The 15,151-nt window shown below is 42.4% G+C and overlaps 3 protein-coding genes across 4 annotated transcripts; 2 read left to right on the forward strand and 1 right to left on the reverse strand.

Moving 5' to 3' along the window:
* Positions 1–425: 425 nt before the first annotated feature.
* Positions 426–2,632, forward strand: LOC143480675 (dr1-associated corepressor). Its single transcript, XM_076978465.1, has 7 exons — positions 426–603; positions 709–781; positions 900–993; positions 1,126–1,242; positions 1,396–1,495; positions 1,700–1,759; positions 1,918–2,632. Exons 1-6 carry the CDS (start codon positions 562–564, stop codon positions 1,742–1,744), a joined length of 471 nt encoding a protein of 156 aa, XP_076834580.1. The 5' UTR covers positions 426–561; the 3' UTR covers positions 1,745–1,759; positions 1,918–2,632.
* A 429-nt stretch (positions 2,633–3,061) lies between these two features.
* On the reverse strand, positions 3,062–7,036 carry ahsa1b (AHA1, activator of heat shock protein ATPase homolog 1b). The gene is made up of 9 exons (XM_076978464.1): positions 6,897–7,036; positions 5,869–6,059; positions 5,153–5,235; positions 4,836–4,953; positions 4,538–4,626; positions 4,283–4,408; positions 4,082–4,183; positions 3,914–3,965; positions 3,062–3,795 (listed from the first exon to the last, which is right to left on the reverse strand). Exons 1-9 carry the CDS (start codon positions 6,974–6,976, stop codon positions 3,623–3,625), a joined length of 1,014 nt encoding a protein of 337 aa, XP_076834579.1. The 5' UTR covers positions 6,977–7,036; the 3' UTR covers positions 3,062–3,622.
* amy2al1 (amylase alpha 2A-like 1) lies at positions 7,012–12,069 on the forward strand. Of its 2 annotated transcripts, XM_076978462.1 has the most exons (12): positions 7,012–7,145; positions 7,279–7,331; positions 9,217–9,474; positions 9,667–9,813; positions 9,970–10,167; positions 10,263–10,493; positions 10,580–10,713; positions 10,799–10,921; positions 11,035–11,134; positions 11,337–11,458; positions 11,534–11,659; positions 11,758–12,069. In XM_076978462.1, exons 3-12 carry the CDS (start codon positions 9,307–9,309, stop codon positions 11,945–11,947), a joined length of 1,539 nt encoding a protein of 512 aa, XP_076834577.1. In that variant the 5' UTR covers positions 7,012–7,145; positions 7,279–7,331; positions 9,217–9,306; the 3' UTR covers positions 11,948–12,069. The 2 variants fall into 2 exon arrangements, with proteins under 2 accessions (XP_076834577.1, XP_076834578.1); XM_076978463.1 differs by lacking the exon at positions 7,012–7,145 and having other exon boundaries at positions 7,259–7,331.
* Positions 12,070–15,151: the final 3,082 nt, after the last annotated feature.

The raw sequence follows: 15,151 nt of genomic DNA on the forward strand, positions 1-15,151 counted from the left end.
GAACCCTTTGAGGTTTGCTGACTTCACTGGGAAAATACTAACAAATGCTAGCTACGAATCCATCAGCAACACTGCCACAACTATAATACACCACTACCACTGCAGAGATTACACCTTCTCTAACTGTGGCCTTCCGCTTTCTGAACGGTAACAGAACGGTAACTGTAGCCAAGTCTGCCATCTAGAGTTGATGTGTGAAACAACATTGGCACACGCTATTCTTGCATCTGATGTCGCGAAGTTAATATTATAATATTTATAGGCCTAAATATGAAGTCAAGTTCTATTTCTTCCTTCCTTGCAGGTAACTAATACATCTACACACTCCCCCTCATAACCCGAATGACAATAAAATAATAACGTATAGTAGCTAAAGTAGTTAAAGAAAAAAGTTTGTAATTCATGACGTATTTTACGTGGGCTCAGGGCGTCACCTTTGGCCAGGTCGTCTCATCTACTCAGAGTCTGGACTTCCTGTGAAAGATAAACAAATGGAACACCAAACGCCAACCTGTCAAAACCCTCAACATGTAACCGCCAAGGGGCATTTAACGGACCGAAATGCCAGGGCAGAAAAGAAAATACAACGTACGGTTCCCACCTGTGAGTAACGCGCTCGTTTTCTTCTCATTCCGAAGTTTTATTGAACATTGTGTATGCCGCGTATCCTCTTCGCGAAAGCCCGACCTGTGTTCGCCTCTCAAGCAGGGTCGCATTAAGAAGATAATGCAGAAAGATACGGAGGTTGGACGAATGGCCACCGCTGTTCCTGTTATCATTTGTATCCTTTATTAGTATTATTTGGTGTCGGTCTGCCACGAGGAGGAGCGATGATTAAAGAGTAACCAGAAGGCGTAACTAAAATTGTGTTTAGTTGTGTTCCATTACTTTCAACTAAGCTAAAGCTTTGGAAATGTTCATGATATCATTTCTCTCCAAGACCAGCTTGATCACCCAGTCAGCGAACAGCAGAGTCATGTCCATTAACCACATGTGAGTGGATGAAAACCAGACCGTTCAATCCTCAGTGTATGCATCCTTGCGTGTGAATGTTCAAAATGATTAATCTGTTCCTCTCTGCTCTCATTAAGGGCGTTCATATTCTTTCTTGACTGGTTTCTGTAGGAAACAGTGCATCATGTCAGAGAAGCTTTTTGACTTCTTGAGGGAGCTTGCAGAACAAGCTTCTGGCACATCAACACCTAAAGAGGGTAAATCCAAGGGGAAGGGTTCAGGACACAGGTATGCAAACCCACCGCAGTGCCAACCACTGGCTGGCTAGTCCCTCTACATTGATGGTGCAGGTGCCATGTTCCAAAACTCTCCCAGAAAACACAAAGGGAAGTAGAACTCTCATAGACCTTTATGAATGTTTCTGAAATGCTTCCATTCCAGGAAAACATGGCACAGTATACCCATCAAAGCCAAGACGTCTGGGAAGGAGGAGACACCCAAGAGGCCCATCCAGCCGGACGTCAACAGTGACTCCTCTAGTGTAGGGCAGCCTTTGACTAACTCTGCTCCTTTCTTGTTCTGTGACATTACTCGTGGCCTAGTTTTCCAGCCACACACACACAAGAACTTTTGGATTCTCCAGCACTGCCCCTTGGCACTTTCCATTGGGTTTTAATTCAGCATCTAATCTGCGAGTGGGAAAACTGATCCATTGGTTTGATGCAATTCCTTTACTGTTAATCAGGAGTCTGAGCTCGTCATCTGCGTGGAGACAGAGTCACCATCGTAGCGACTGGCTGAAATGGTGAGTCTCAGTCTCTGATCATTTGTTCATTCTTCTCCATGTGCTAATCCTTTGGTTGCCTTGCATACTTTTCAAACAGCACATGGTAGCTTGACAGGTAAATGTTCTGAATGAAAGATTTCATGCCAGATAAAGTTTTTATTCCTTTCTTCTTGTAGAAGTCTCAGTAGTTCCTATTCTTCTTCTCACGGAATTCTGCAGCAATATTCATGAAGACCAACAAAACCTTTTTTTCTTTTAATATTTCTCCATTTTAATTTGAAAAATGTTTTTGCTATTTAGGCAGAATTAAAATGTGCAGAAAACTAAAATACCACCCCCAAAAAACCTTGTTGGTTGGAATAGGTTGATGAACCAAAAAGTGTGTAGCAGATTTATTGAGAAAGTACCAATGGTAAAAAAAAACCCTTAATGTTAATGACTTTTGTAGGTTTTAAATCCCTATAGTATATAAAAAAAACCTTTGTTTATTCTACAAGAGGGAGATAAATTTTTTTTTTACGTTGAGCACTACTTTGTCTTTTTCATTTCTTTCTGTTGGATTCATAATTGTTGTTGAACCTGTAACTGCCATATTGGTTGAAGTTTCTTAAGGTGTTCTCAAAAATGTCTAAGCTGTGCATTGGATGCATACAACAAATGTTTTAATACCTACAGTATTATGGGATGTACCCTTAACTGAACCAATCACATCACATCCGAAGAAGGATGTTCAAATCTCTGGGATCCACCAGTGAGCACTGCAAAACGAACACATAGAATGTCTGAAGGTGACAATTTTATTTAAAGAAAGCAAATGAAAGTTTCACCTGTTTACAAACTGTGGTGCTGATGTGAAGGTAAAATAAATAAAATCAGATTTCTATAAACCCAGAGCAAGTCCTTGTTTAAAACCACAAACCGCTTCTCGCGCAAGGACCAACTCCCTATTTCTCTTTGTACTTGTCTCATGACAATGCACAAAGGATGTTATTTTTGAATTACACTTACAGCTGGTCTTCCATAATTTGGGAAAATTAATTTTAAATAACAGTGACAAAATTTCCTGGAGAAATGAATACAGTACTTGAAGCCTTAGATCAATAGGAGAGCAGCCATATGAAGGAATGCCCATCTGTGCTTTCTGACAACACATTTAGTATCTTTTCTCCAGCAAAAAGCACCCAAGCTGTTCAAGCATTTGTTCTTTTAAAAGAATAAAAGTAGCATCAACAATAACACTTATTATGCTAAACATATATTATGATATTGACACATTTAGAGAAATGATTCCCCCTTAAAATCTTTCATCATCTCCTACGATCAGAAAGAAACTTATTAATTTATTGGTTTGACAGTCTCTTTATTCTGCTTCAATCTTCCACACCATTCTTTAGGTTTTAGGCATAGATAAATTTGAAGAGAAAAAAAGCCATATCCTATGAATATTAAAATAAAAAACAAAAAAGCCCTCTTGGTTCAGAGGCAGCAGCACTGCCCTCTGCACATTTCCAGGCCTCATTAGTGCCACATGGAAAACTTACCCTGCTACAATAAAAATGTGAATTCATCACACACACGTGCAGGTAATACATGAGTAAGAGACTGAGGTCTCCCATCGGCCCCTGCGCTCCAGTGACTTCATATGCTCCCTTCCCTTTCTTTCCAGACAGTTGGACTTTTTTTTAAACCACAAAATCAGAAAGAACATATACAGAAGATGGAGCAACGCAAAAGTCAGCTGTTCAGTGGACACTTGGCCCACTGCTCTTATTTGTACATATGGACCCAAAAAAAGGGGGGGGGGGGGGGGGGGGGGGGAGATGGGCAAAAAACAATTATAATAAAAAAATTAGGGCCAATGGGGTGTTGTGTTTGGGGAGCTCAGCAGAGTCGAGCACCGTAGCCAAATGTCTGTTTGATGGCCTGGCAGTAATACCTCTGCCAGCCCTCTCGCGTTCGATCCTCGTCACTGTCGGGCACCGCCCGACACTCCACGCTCAACTCCGTCTCGCTGCCCTTGTCCGTGAAGGTCAGGGTCACGGTCGCATAGTGCTCTGCAGACGCACGACAAACGCCAGACATCGGAAATGGAAGGCAAAGGGTGAGACGAACAAGAACGCAGCACCACGTCTAGAAATGTTGAACGCAGCGTTTTAAGGGTTTGGCTCTTACCGCATGGCCATGTGTTATACCGCCACTTCATGACTATCTTTTCCTCAGGAACCTGTAAAACACCAGAGTGCCGAGTCAATACACTCATACTTATTTATCATTAGGCAATATGAATGTGAGAACATTTGTGTCATTGGGGTTTCTAACAGAAATCACGAGAGATCTCACCAGCTCCTGGAATTCTCCAACGACGTTCCCCTCAAACAGGCGGAACTTTCCGCCCTTCTCTGGTTCCACCACAGCAGCGGAGTGTGTGAACGCCTGCACCAGCTACACAACACACAATGACAGAGTTATTGTGGTTTTTTGAACACAGAAATCTACTAAATTTGTGCGAGAGTCAAACGTGAACACAAAGAAGAGACGCACCTCCTGCTTGAGGAAGACTCTGTACAGGTCGTCCGGCGAGGTGAGGAAGGTGTCCCTCAGCGAGAACTTGCAGGTGGGGATTTTCACCCCTGTGTTTGGGGGAGGAGCTGTGGTACTGGAGCCAATCTGTACAGCAGAACCACGCAAGCCCCTTTACCCAAACTGAATACATCCAACACGTTTTCACACTTCACAGTCTTTTTCCTGATTCATTGATTCGTTTATGTTGGGTTCAAAAGACCAGTGTGTGCCCACCTGCGTCTTGTCCATTTTGACTTTTGACTGGGACATCTGCTGTTTGGTTACACCATTGGCTGTAGGCAAGATCATACCCTGTGTGAACTCTGCAAAAGAACAGACAGGTCATCAAAATACAATCAAAACTCAGAGGTTTTGCTTCTCCTGCTAGCTACTTCTAAATCCTTCACTAATGTAACATTCAAATGGTATACTGTCTCTCCACCAACGCTCTGACCCATTACCCAGTTTCCACCCAGTCCTATAATCAGTGGAGTGAGCAAGGAACGTGAGAATGTGAGGGCAATGGTCTGACCTGTTTTGAGAAGCCCCACATAGCTGTCCAGTGCTTCTCGGACTTTGTGTGCACCATCCTTACGCATCAGATCATAGAGTGGCGTTTCAGGCTCATCTTTACAAAGGCTCACGACTACCTGTGGCCCCGCCCATGGAAGAACAATACAGCAATTCAAAGGTGGGATCACGTAAGGAAAATCCCAACACGCATACACAACACTTACGGCTAGTAACTAGTGAAATAAAAACAACCAGGCCCACATATATATAAAAAAATACATTGAAATTGAAGTGGACGAGCCCTACTGGATTTTTTTTGGGGCTCAACAAACTTACATCAAGATCATCCATGTCATTTTCATCTGAAAGGTTTGGAACTTCAAGGTTTCCTTTGTATTTTATCCCGGATGTTGATGTCCCTGTAGAAAAAGAACATGTATTACATTTCAACACAACAAGCAACTGAAAATATCCAGAGAGGAATGTGTATGTAGGAGACTGAAAATGACACCAAAGAATCAGTGTATTAATAATCAGGTTTCATAACCAGAAAATCACCACATGTCTTAACATTTGTGATAGCAGTAAACACAAAGATGTTTTACACAAACACAAAAAAAAAACCAACTACATAGCATTTTTATTAAAAGTACACATATCCTTGATGTGTAGCACCACTATGAAATAATACCTCTGTTGTATTTTTCCCCAGTAACCCATCCAGTGGAGAATTTGCTGCTTGCTAACCAGTACCCTGAGGCACTTTATGTCTAAAAATGCCAAGCAACTCTCAATATATAGTGATTAATCACTGGTTTGCACAACCCATTAACAGCATAATATCAGAGGGGCCCTAAATCAGAGGTGCTCAACTCTGGACCTGAAACAGTACTACCCCACAATGCAACACACCTCAGCCAGTCAAGCATGGCCCCGGGAGCATCTGGATATCAGCATCACATATGATTGGGACTAAGGATCAGAGTTGAGCACCCCTGCCTAAAATAATGGCCGCTCTCTCCACGACTCTCTCTCTCCTCCTTCACTCGCACCTTTCCACTTGGCCTTCAGATTCCACTCGTAGAAGAAGATGAGTTTCCCCTTGCGGTTGTTGATGGACGCCTCTCCTTCCACCTTGCTGACCTCCGTGATCTCACACTTGCCCTCGTTGTTCTCCACGCACAGCCCCTCCAGAAGCTCCTTCAACTTCTCCGAGGACCAGTTTGTGGCATCCCTCTCCGTCCTGCCCAAGACAGCAGGTGACGCTTGGCGTTACGAACAGTGATATTTGGTGTTCCAGGCAGTGATTCTTGGGGGGGGGGGGGGGGGGTTAACTAAACCAAACCACCAGTACAGACTGGGCTGACTACGACTTAACAGCACAAAGGTGCAGCCAGTTTTACTACCAACAATCATTTGCCACAGGAAGAATCAGCTTCACATTCACAGACCAGTGGTTCAAAAACCACTTGGCCAAAGATTATAAATAAAGTAACTATCATAAAAACAGGTCACAAATATGGGTAGAGGGGCCTTTGTGTGTGTGTGTGATACAGTCCAATTTTCAACGTAGTTATAAAGTGTATAAGCGGAATTCTGAAAATGCATTACAGTCAGGAATGAAACAACGAAGGGACCGGAACAGCCAAAGACAGGTGGGAGCCCCAAAGTCCTGATCCTGTCCCAACCAGCAACACATCAGTAAATAACGTGTAACGACCGTGTAGGCAGTCACAACCCAGCCGACCACCTCACACACGTCGAGTCTGAAATAAAACCTCAGCTCCACGACTAACCGTGGCCAGATCACCTAGCTAGCATCGAGTCTGTAGGCTTAGGCAGCACTGCGATAAAACAAAAAAAAACCCACGCCGGTGCGAACACGAAGCATCACGGGTTAAAACGTGAGCTCGACGTCGCCGGCTGGATCTCTGCTGCTTGACCACCGCGCGCGGCTGCCGTTTCTAATAACAACCACGCTCGCGAGCTAATGACGCTACAGCCGGCTCGCGAGCCTTTAAGATGGCTAACACACCGGCTGACGGTCGAGGGTTTTTTTGTCGTTTTTTTTTAATCTCACCAATGCCAATTGTTGACATTTGTAGCATCCGCTCTTTCTTCCACAATCCATCGAGGGTCACCTTCTCCCCACTTGGCCATGTTTATTCAGGATGACTAGCTAAAACGTTAGCAGCGCTCACAGGAACCGTGCACGCGCGGACTCGGCGGCTTCACGCGACTTCTGGAACACTCCTCACGCGCACCTCCGCTTTTTGCTGCCCGTAGAAATTACTGGAAACGGAATTGAGTGTCACACTGAAATACATCCGTAAGGCGCACCGGGCCACATCCACACCTTTCCGTGTGTTTTTAATGCCGTGTCTGTGTTTTACGGCGGTGTACTTAAAATCGAAAATTAAACATAGTACGACGTACTAATTACGTTTCTTGTTTTTCTTTAGGTATATTCAATTCAGCAAACTGAAAGGAAATTCTGAAAATCTATGAGCAAATGGTGAGCTTTCAGTTTTCTTAAGAAATCTGACCTTTACATATGTTATGTACTCTCTAATAAAAAAGGCGTTAAACCGAAATCTGTGACCCCCGATTTCTGTGACTGTAGAGCAGCATATGGGTTGGTATCAGAATATGTAACCGCACGGACAATAAATGTGTTCAATACTAATCAAAATGTTTTAAGGTGTTGTGATTTCTGACGCCTGTGTGCTGCACCCAGACATAAACACTGTTGTGCAAATGAATGTGAGGCGATGACAACACATGAAAACACTGAGTGGTGTTTAAATAATTCATTATGATGGTGGAATTTCATATTCTGATGATAGCACGTGGAATTTAATTATCTATGAATTATTGTTTGTGTCCTTACAGTAAAATGTGTAAAACTGTTATGTTAAATAGTGCATGATACTGTAGGTAAACAGTTTAAGAGCAAGTTAATGTACTCTACAGTTGCATCTTGCAGGATTGGGTAGTCAGTTTCATGTAATTATGAGAATTAATAAACCTACGTTTCAAAATTCAGAAAAAAATCAATGGCCGATATGTTGTTAAAGAAAGTAATGTTTTTCTTTTAGTTTTCTATTGGTTTATATGCATTATTATGTGCATGTTATTTTATTTTGAATTTCTGTTAAATAAAATCACATCAAACTCCGATTTTAACATGCTAGACATGTTAAAATAAATGAATGCAACAGTAGAGTATGCTAATAATCATCATAAAGTTGAGTTTTTCAGACATTGTACGGTTTGCGTGAGAGTTAGCAAACATAGCATAGGCTGTTATCAGCAGACTGACGATCCCAACACTAGATGGAACTGAAGCGCCATGGTTAACTCATGCGCGTCGAATAACCAAAGCAGTATTGTATTAGGCTACATACCACACACGGATACACCTAGATACACCTACGGATTGCGTAATATTAATTATTGTTATTAAATCATACAAAAGTAAAATTATATTTTGTTTAATGGAATAATTAAGTAAAAGCAAAATAACCCATAATTATAACTGTGAAACTGCATTGTTTAGGTTGTTTGTGGATTTATTTTTGCTGTTCATTTAATTTATTTAATTATTTATTTATTACTTTTTGTCTTTTAAAAGCAAGCAAGTACTGTCATAGTAGAACAGAATACTCTTAATCATGAAATAATAGAGCTCTTGAATATTCTCCATATGTATCAGAGTCATCGTCTAAGACTTCCATAAAGAGAAGAATACATCTGCATAACCTTAGAGGGATCTTTATATTTAAAGCACTGGTAAGCCTCAAGAACAGGCTCCCTAAACACTCCCTAAAACCTCTGATGCAAAATCCTATAGACAGATGAGATTAAGACTAGTGTGGGAAATAGGAAAGTGCAGATACAAGCTATGCTCCCCACAGTCACAGGAATCCCATTCAGTACGCAATACAATTCCTGGAGACAACACTGAAATAAAATTTCAATGAGAGTGGTTGATTAACAGGTTTAGCAGAACCTCCCCAGGCAAGATTCACATCTAGATCCTGCATGGGTCTGGTAGAGCTCTGTATGGGTCTGATAGAGCTCTGTATGGGTCACAGGCTTCAGGCCGGCATGACCTGCAGAGAATGTGCAACCAAGCATTAAACCTGGCGGTCTTAATTAAGATGGTTGTTCATCTGTCCAGTTATTTGTGTTGCCATGAAATGGGTGCAACCTACAAAAGGGGCTATAATACTTCTATGGTTAATTTAAATGGTTACAACGGCAACACTGTACAGTGCTTACAGACTACAGTATGTTTGGAAATTCATGCAAGAGCAGCACAACCTTTCATTTGTGCTGTACCTTGGACGGGAGATAACGGTATATTTGTTTTGGTTTTTTTTAATGTCACGACTCAGGTGGTGCCACAGTGCGATGTGTGGTAGACTGCAGCTCCCACTCTTAGACTTTACTTGTGGCCATTGAAACAGAGAGGGAGGGACGGCGGAATGAAGCTCCTGGGATTGGTAGCACTGTTTGCACTAAGCTTTGCTCAGCATGATCCCCACATGAAGCATGGCAGAACCTCCATTGTTCACCTGTTTGAGTGGCGCTGGGCAGACATCGCTGTGGAGTGTGAGAGGTATCTGGCGCCAAATGGCTTCGGCGGAGTTCAGGTACAGATTGGGTACAGATTACATACAGATTGGGTTTAGCAAGACAGATAAGTACAATACATCGGGATGTCATCGTTTGCATATACTAATGGTTAAATAAATAAATAAATTTAATAATTTTAATAATTTTTTTTTATTTTAATAATTTTATTGATTTATTTATATACTAATGGTTAGTTGGATTCTTTGTAGATATCTCCCCCTTGTGAGAACATTGTGTTGACCAACCCATGGCAACCTTGGTGGCAGAGATACCAGCCAATTAGCTACAACCTCTGCTCTAGATCAGGAACTGAAGAGGAGCTGTCAGATATGATTACTCGCTGCAACGATGTTGGGGTAAAACCAAGCAGTGTCACTATGCATTCCAAACCAAAGCAATATATAAAAACAAAATTCTTGGTTTTGGATGTAACATCAGTATCACTATCGCACCCTTGTCTGTATGTTAATATGAGAAGTACAGTCTTGGCTTCTGTGGTCTTGTTTTGCTAGGTGAACGTTTACGTGGATGCAGTTATTAATCATATGTGTGGAGCGAGTGGAGGTAAGGGCCACCACTCCAGCTGTGGCAGCTACTTTAACGCCGAAAACAAAGACTTCCCCTCTGTGCCATACTCATACTGGGACTTCAATGAGGGCAAATGTAAGACGAGCAGTGGCGATATTGAAAGTTACCAAGATATTTTTCAGGTATACCTGTCAAATCACACATTTGTTGTGTGTTTATTGTGAATCATGACCTACATTTCAAAATTGTTATCATATTTTCCTCTCATTTCAAACAGATCAGGGATTGTAGGTTGGTTAGTCTTCTGGACCTTGCCCTGGAGAAGGACTACGTGAGAGGAAAAGTGGCACAATACATGAACAAGCTGATCGATATAGGTGTGGCCGGGTTCAGAATGGATGCCTGCAAGCACATGTGGCCAGCTGACCTTTCGGCGGTTTATGACAAACTGCATAACCTCAGCAGCAAATGGTTCCCGTCTGATTCCAGGCCCTTCATTTACCAAGAGGTAGCTGGCATGAACCTTCCAGACCTGACGGCGGCTCGCAAGATGTTGAAAAAAAAAATGTTTCACGATCATCGATTTCCCTTCAGGTTATTGACTTAGGTGGGGAAGCCATCCAGGTAAAGGAGTACTACGATATGGGGAGAGTGACAGAGTTCAAATACAGTGCCAAACTAGGCACCGTCGTGCGCAGATGGGAGAAGGAGAAGATGAGCTATCTGAAGTAGAGCACGCCCACGTCTTACATCTGACCACATGATCTTAAGTGATGCCGTCGAGTCTGAGAGCTCGCTTCTGCTTGTTTTCAGGAACTGGGGAGAAGGCTGGGCCTTCATGCCCTCTGATAAGGCTTTGGTGTTTGTAGACAACCATGACAACCAGAGGGGCCACGGAGCCGGAGGAGCTTCTGTTCTGACGTTCTGGGATGCCAGGTATTCCCGTTCATCCCTCCTCACCCTGGCCCCACCCTCCGAAGACCTTCAAGTGCGTTTAGAGGGTTTTCCTCTCTTTCTGACCAACAGCCGTGTGTAACTGTTCTCTGCAGGCTTTATAAGATGGCGATGGGATTCATGCTAGCTCATCCATATGGTGTGACCAGAGTGATGTCCAGCTACCGCTGGGATCGGCTTTTTCAGAATGGAAAGGTAAACACTTACATAAGATCTCAAAAAAGGACAAAAGCCAAAAGCACATTGTACTTCAGGCAATATTTGGAGGTTTTATTTGGAGTTTCTTCACTTCGAAATGGAGCAAATGTAATTTATCTGTTGCTGCTCTGCAGAAAAACACAGATTAGCACAAGTAATGTTAGGCACTGAATATTGCTTTCAATGCCTTACATTTGAGGACCTGAATGACTGGATGGGCCCTCCAAGCCATAGCAATGGATCGACCAAATCTGTGCCCATTAACCCAGACACCACATGTGGGGACGGCTGGGTATGTGAACACCGATGGCGTCAGATCAGGTGGGTGCACTCTGGAGCTCCAGTGCTGTTCATCACTTATCTGTTCCAAAGTAATGTTCTATTCTCGCTGTTCAGGAATATGGTGAAATTTCGTAACGTAGTCAACGGACAGCCTTACAGCAACTGGTGGGACAACGGTAATAATCAGATCGCCTTTGGTCGTGGCGATCGGGGCTTCATTGTCATCAACAACGATGACTGGTGAGGACAGGCTAAACATTAACCGAAATACCAGACATGAATTAAGCCGATGGAGTGTACTTGCACGGCACGTTTTTCCAACCGTTTCTCTGTACCAGGGATCTGAATGAAACTCTCAACACCGGCCTTCCTGCCGGCATCTATTGTGATGTCATCTCTGGGGATAAGCTTAATGGCCAATGCTCAGGGAAGCAGCTTAAAGTGGGCGGAGACAGGCGAGCCCAGTTCCACATCAGCAACACGGACGAGGACCCGTTCATTGCTGTTCACATTGACTCTAAACTGTAAATTTACTTCAGAAACTAATAAAGCTGCAGAACCCAGACACACTGGCACTGCAAAAAACAATGTATTTCTTTCTCTCGAAGAAAGTAAGCAGGCTCTTTGCATGTACAAACCAGATTCCAAAAAAGTTGGGACACTAAACAAATTGTGAATAAAAACTGAATGCAATGATGTGGAGATGGCAAATGTCAAAATTTTATTTGTAATAGAACATAGATGACAGATAAAAAGTTTAATGTAATAGAGTAAATGTAATATTTTAATGGAAAAATATGTTGATTCAAATTTTCACAGTGTCAACAAATCCCAAAAAAGTTGGGACAAGTAGCAATAAGTGGCTGGAAAGAGGAAATTGAGCATATAACAAAGAGCTGGAAGACCAATTAACACTAATTAGGTCAATTGACAACATGATTGGGTATAAAAAGAGTGTCAGTGTCTCTCTGAAGCCAAGATAGTAAAAGGATCACCAATTCCACCATTGTTGTGCAATACCAGAATGGTGTTACCCAGCGTAAAATAGCAAAGACTTTTAAGTCATCATCACCAACCATGCATAACATAATCAAAAGATTCAGAGAATCTGGAACAATCGCTGTGTGTAAGGGTCAAGGCCATAAAACTCTACTGGATGCTTGTGATCTTCGGGCCCTTAACTGTCACTGCACCTCAAACAAGAATGCCACTGTCAAAGAAATAACAGAATGTGCTCAAGAATACATCCAGAAAGCATCGTCAGTGAACACAATCCACCGTGTCATCCGCCGTTGCCAGCTGAAACTCTACAATGCAAAGAGGAAGCCATTTCTAAGCAAGCTCCACAAGCTCAGACCTTTACACTGGGCCAGGGGTCATTTAAAATGGAGTGTGGCAAAATGGAAGACTGTTCTGTGGTCAGATGAGTCACGATTTGAAGTTCTTTATGGAACACTGGGACGCCATGTCATCTGGACCAGAGAGGACAAGGATAATCCAAGTTATCAACACTCCGTTCTGAAGCCTGCATCACTGATGGTATGGGGTTGTATGAGTACTTGTGGCATGGGCAGCTTGCATGTCTGGAAAGGCACCATTAATGCAGAGAACTATGTTCAGTTTCTAGAACAACATATGCTCCCATCTAGACATCATCTCTTTCAGGGAAGACCCTGCATTTTTCAACAAATAATGCCAGACCACATTCTGCAGCAATCACAACATCATGGCTACATAGGAGAAGGATCCGTGTACTGAAATGGCCAGCCTGCAGTCCAGATCTTTCACCTATAGAGAACATTTGGTGCATCATAAAGAGGAAGGTGCGACAAAGAAGGCCCAAGACGATTGAACAGTTAGAGGCCTGTATTAGACAGGGAGAGCATTCCTATTTCTAAACTTGAGAAACTGGTCTCCTCTGTCCCCAGACGTATGTTGAGTGTTGTAAGAAGAAGGGGGGATGCCACACAGTGGTAAAAATGGCCTTTCATTGCAGATAAGTTGATTGATTTTAATTACTTTGTGCACCATCAATCTAAATGGTTAGATGATTTCTGTTATTTAGTCTCTTTTGAATTAAGTCAGTAGCAAGATGCCCCCCCCCCACTAGCTGTCAAGTCTCTGTTGTCCTCTCCCATGTGTTAGTAATTTTCCATGCCTGTTTGTCCCACCTTCTGATTTGTAACCCCGCCTATTGTTATGTCTCTTGTGTTCCTCGTTTAGTTCCTTGTCAGTGTCTTGTGTGCAAACCCTGTGTTTGGTCCATTGTGTTGTTGTACCGTGTCTGAGCAATGTGCCAGTAGTCCAGAAATATGCTATCTGTTAATCTGTATGCTCTTGCTGTATAACCTTAGCCCTTGCTTTTAGTTTCAGCCTGTCGTGTCTAGTCCCTTAGCTGTTCATCATTCATTTTCCTATATCTCCCATGTCTAGTCCTGACTCTGTTCGTTCGTTTATATTTTATTTTGGATTATTGTTACATGTAGGAGTTGAAGGCCCCAAAGACAGGGGTTAGCATAAGATTAAGGCAAGACTAATTAAAACCTTGTAATTAGTTACAAGGTATGATTTATATTACATTACTGACAGACAATATTTTGTAGTTTTTAGTGCTTGATTTATGTAAAAGACCTTTTTATAATCCCTCTTTCACTTCAAGACCCTTTAAAAAGATTGATCACCATCGGGTCTTCATCATCCCAAATGTCCTCTCCACCATAGACCTGGCCTTGGACAGGTGTCAGTTGTACCTGTCCTCAGTGATGGCTAAGTTTCCTTGAGAAAGTAATCCGATTACTGATTACTCCTTTTAAAAGTAACTTAGTTACGTTACATATTACTTGATTTTAAAAGTAACTACGTTAGATTACAAGTTACTTTAGTAGTTACATTCAGCAGCAAAATAAAATTTTCCAATACTCACTTTATTGGAAGTGCACTTTTAACAGTAACAATGTATTGAAGCAGGTTCGGTAACCGAGGCAGAAACTGCTTAATCCAAAAATCCCGAGGAGGGAAACTTTATTGATAACGCAACCCCCCCCCCACAGTAACGCACAGTTATTTGGATAAGTAACTTTAATCTGATTACTGGACTGGAAATAATAGCGCGTTATATTACTCGTTACCGAAAAAAGTGGTAAGATTAGAGTAACGCGTTACTGACATCACTGCCTGTCCTGCACTGCATTCTGTACTGGCTCTCTAAATGGAGCCATGAGGCGGATGGGTGAAGCCAGACAGGTATAACCACATGAGAGAAAGCGGGTGACCCAGCAAGATGGCAGAAGCCTGCACCGATGTCCTCCAGTTCAGCAGGAGAATGAAAGTGGACCACTCTTTTGAAAATGGCCATAATCCCTTCATCAGTGCGGTGGATAGTTTCGGGGAACATCAAAAAGCAGAAAACACGTGGTAAGATGTGGCACTGGCGAGCCAGTAAAGAATAATCCCCACCTGCAGGGACTTTCCCCAGCGGTGATGGTGTTCCCCCTCGAGAGCATAGACAAGGGTGTTGACAGCAGCTCATGACAGTTCTGCATCACTGAAGTACAGACAAAGGACAGGAGTACTGAGATGAAGATGACAGTAATGACAGCCCCTGTCAACTTGAATGAAGAGGTTAAACAATAGCAATTGGTAATATGTTTAGAATATGTTCACTGAGAATCCTCAATAAATTAGTGTCTTTCATGATTGTCTTTCATTATTATTTTTGCTTAATTAAAAGAA

Source organism: Brachyhypopomus gauderio, chromosome 17, assembly GCF_052324685.1.
Source record: "Brachyhypopomus gauderio isolate BG-103 chromosome 17, BGAUD_0.2, whole genome shotgun sequence".
NCBI lineage: Eukaryota > Metazoa > Chordata > Actinopteri > Gymnotiformes > Hypopomidae > Brachyhypopomus > Brachyhypopomus gauderio.

What these genes read in the sequence shown, in the direction of transcription:
- LOC143480675 (XM_076978465.1), top strand. Translation starts at nt 562, where the DNA reads ATGCCAGGGCAGAAAAGAAAATACAACGTACGGTTCCCACCT. An exon ending in GTCATGTCCATTAACCACAT is followed by an intron (nt 994 to 1,125) that starts GTGAGTGGATGA and finishes TGGTTTCTGTAG; the next exon opens with GAAACAGTGCATCATGTCAG. An exon ending in TCAACAGTGACTCCTCTAGT is followed by an intron (nt 1,496 to 1,699) that starts GTAGGGCAGCCT and finishes ACTGTTAATCAG; the next exon opens with GAGTCTGAGCTCGTCATCTG.
- ahsa1b (XM_076978464.1), bottom strand. Translation starts at nt 6,976, where the DNA reads ATGGCCAAGTGGGGAGAAGGTGACCCTCGATGGATTGTGGAAGAAAGA. An exon ending in TGTGGGGCTTCTCAAAACAG is followed by an intron (nt 4,627 to 4,835) that starts GTCAGACCATTG and finishes GTTCTTTTGCAG; the next exon opens with AGTTCACACAGGGTATGATC. An exon ending in TTGGAGAATTCCAGGAGCTG is followed by an intron (nt 3,966 to 4,081) that starts GTGAGATCTCTC and finishes GGTGTTTTACAG; the next exon opens with GTTCCTGAGGAAAAGATAGT.
- amy2al1 (XM_076978462.1), top strand. Translation starts at nt 9,307, where the DNA reads ATGAAGCTCCTGGGATTGGTAGCACTGTTTGCACTAAGCTTTGCTCAG. An exon ending in GGCTTTTTCAGAATGGAAAG is followed by an intron (nt 11,135 to 11,336) that starts GTAAACACTTAC and finishes CTTACATTTGAG; the next exon opens with GACCTGAATGACTGGATGGG. An exon ending in CACCGATGGCGTCAGATCAG is followed by an intron (nt 11,459 to 11,533) that starts GTGGGTGCACTC and finishes CTCGCTGTTCAG; the next exon opens with GAATATGGTGAAATTTCGTA.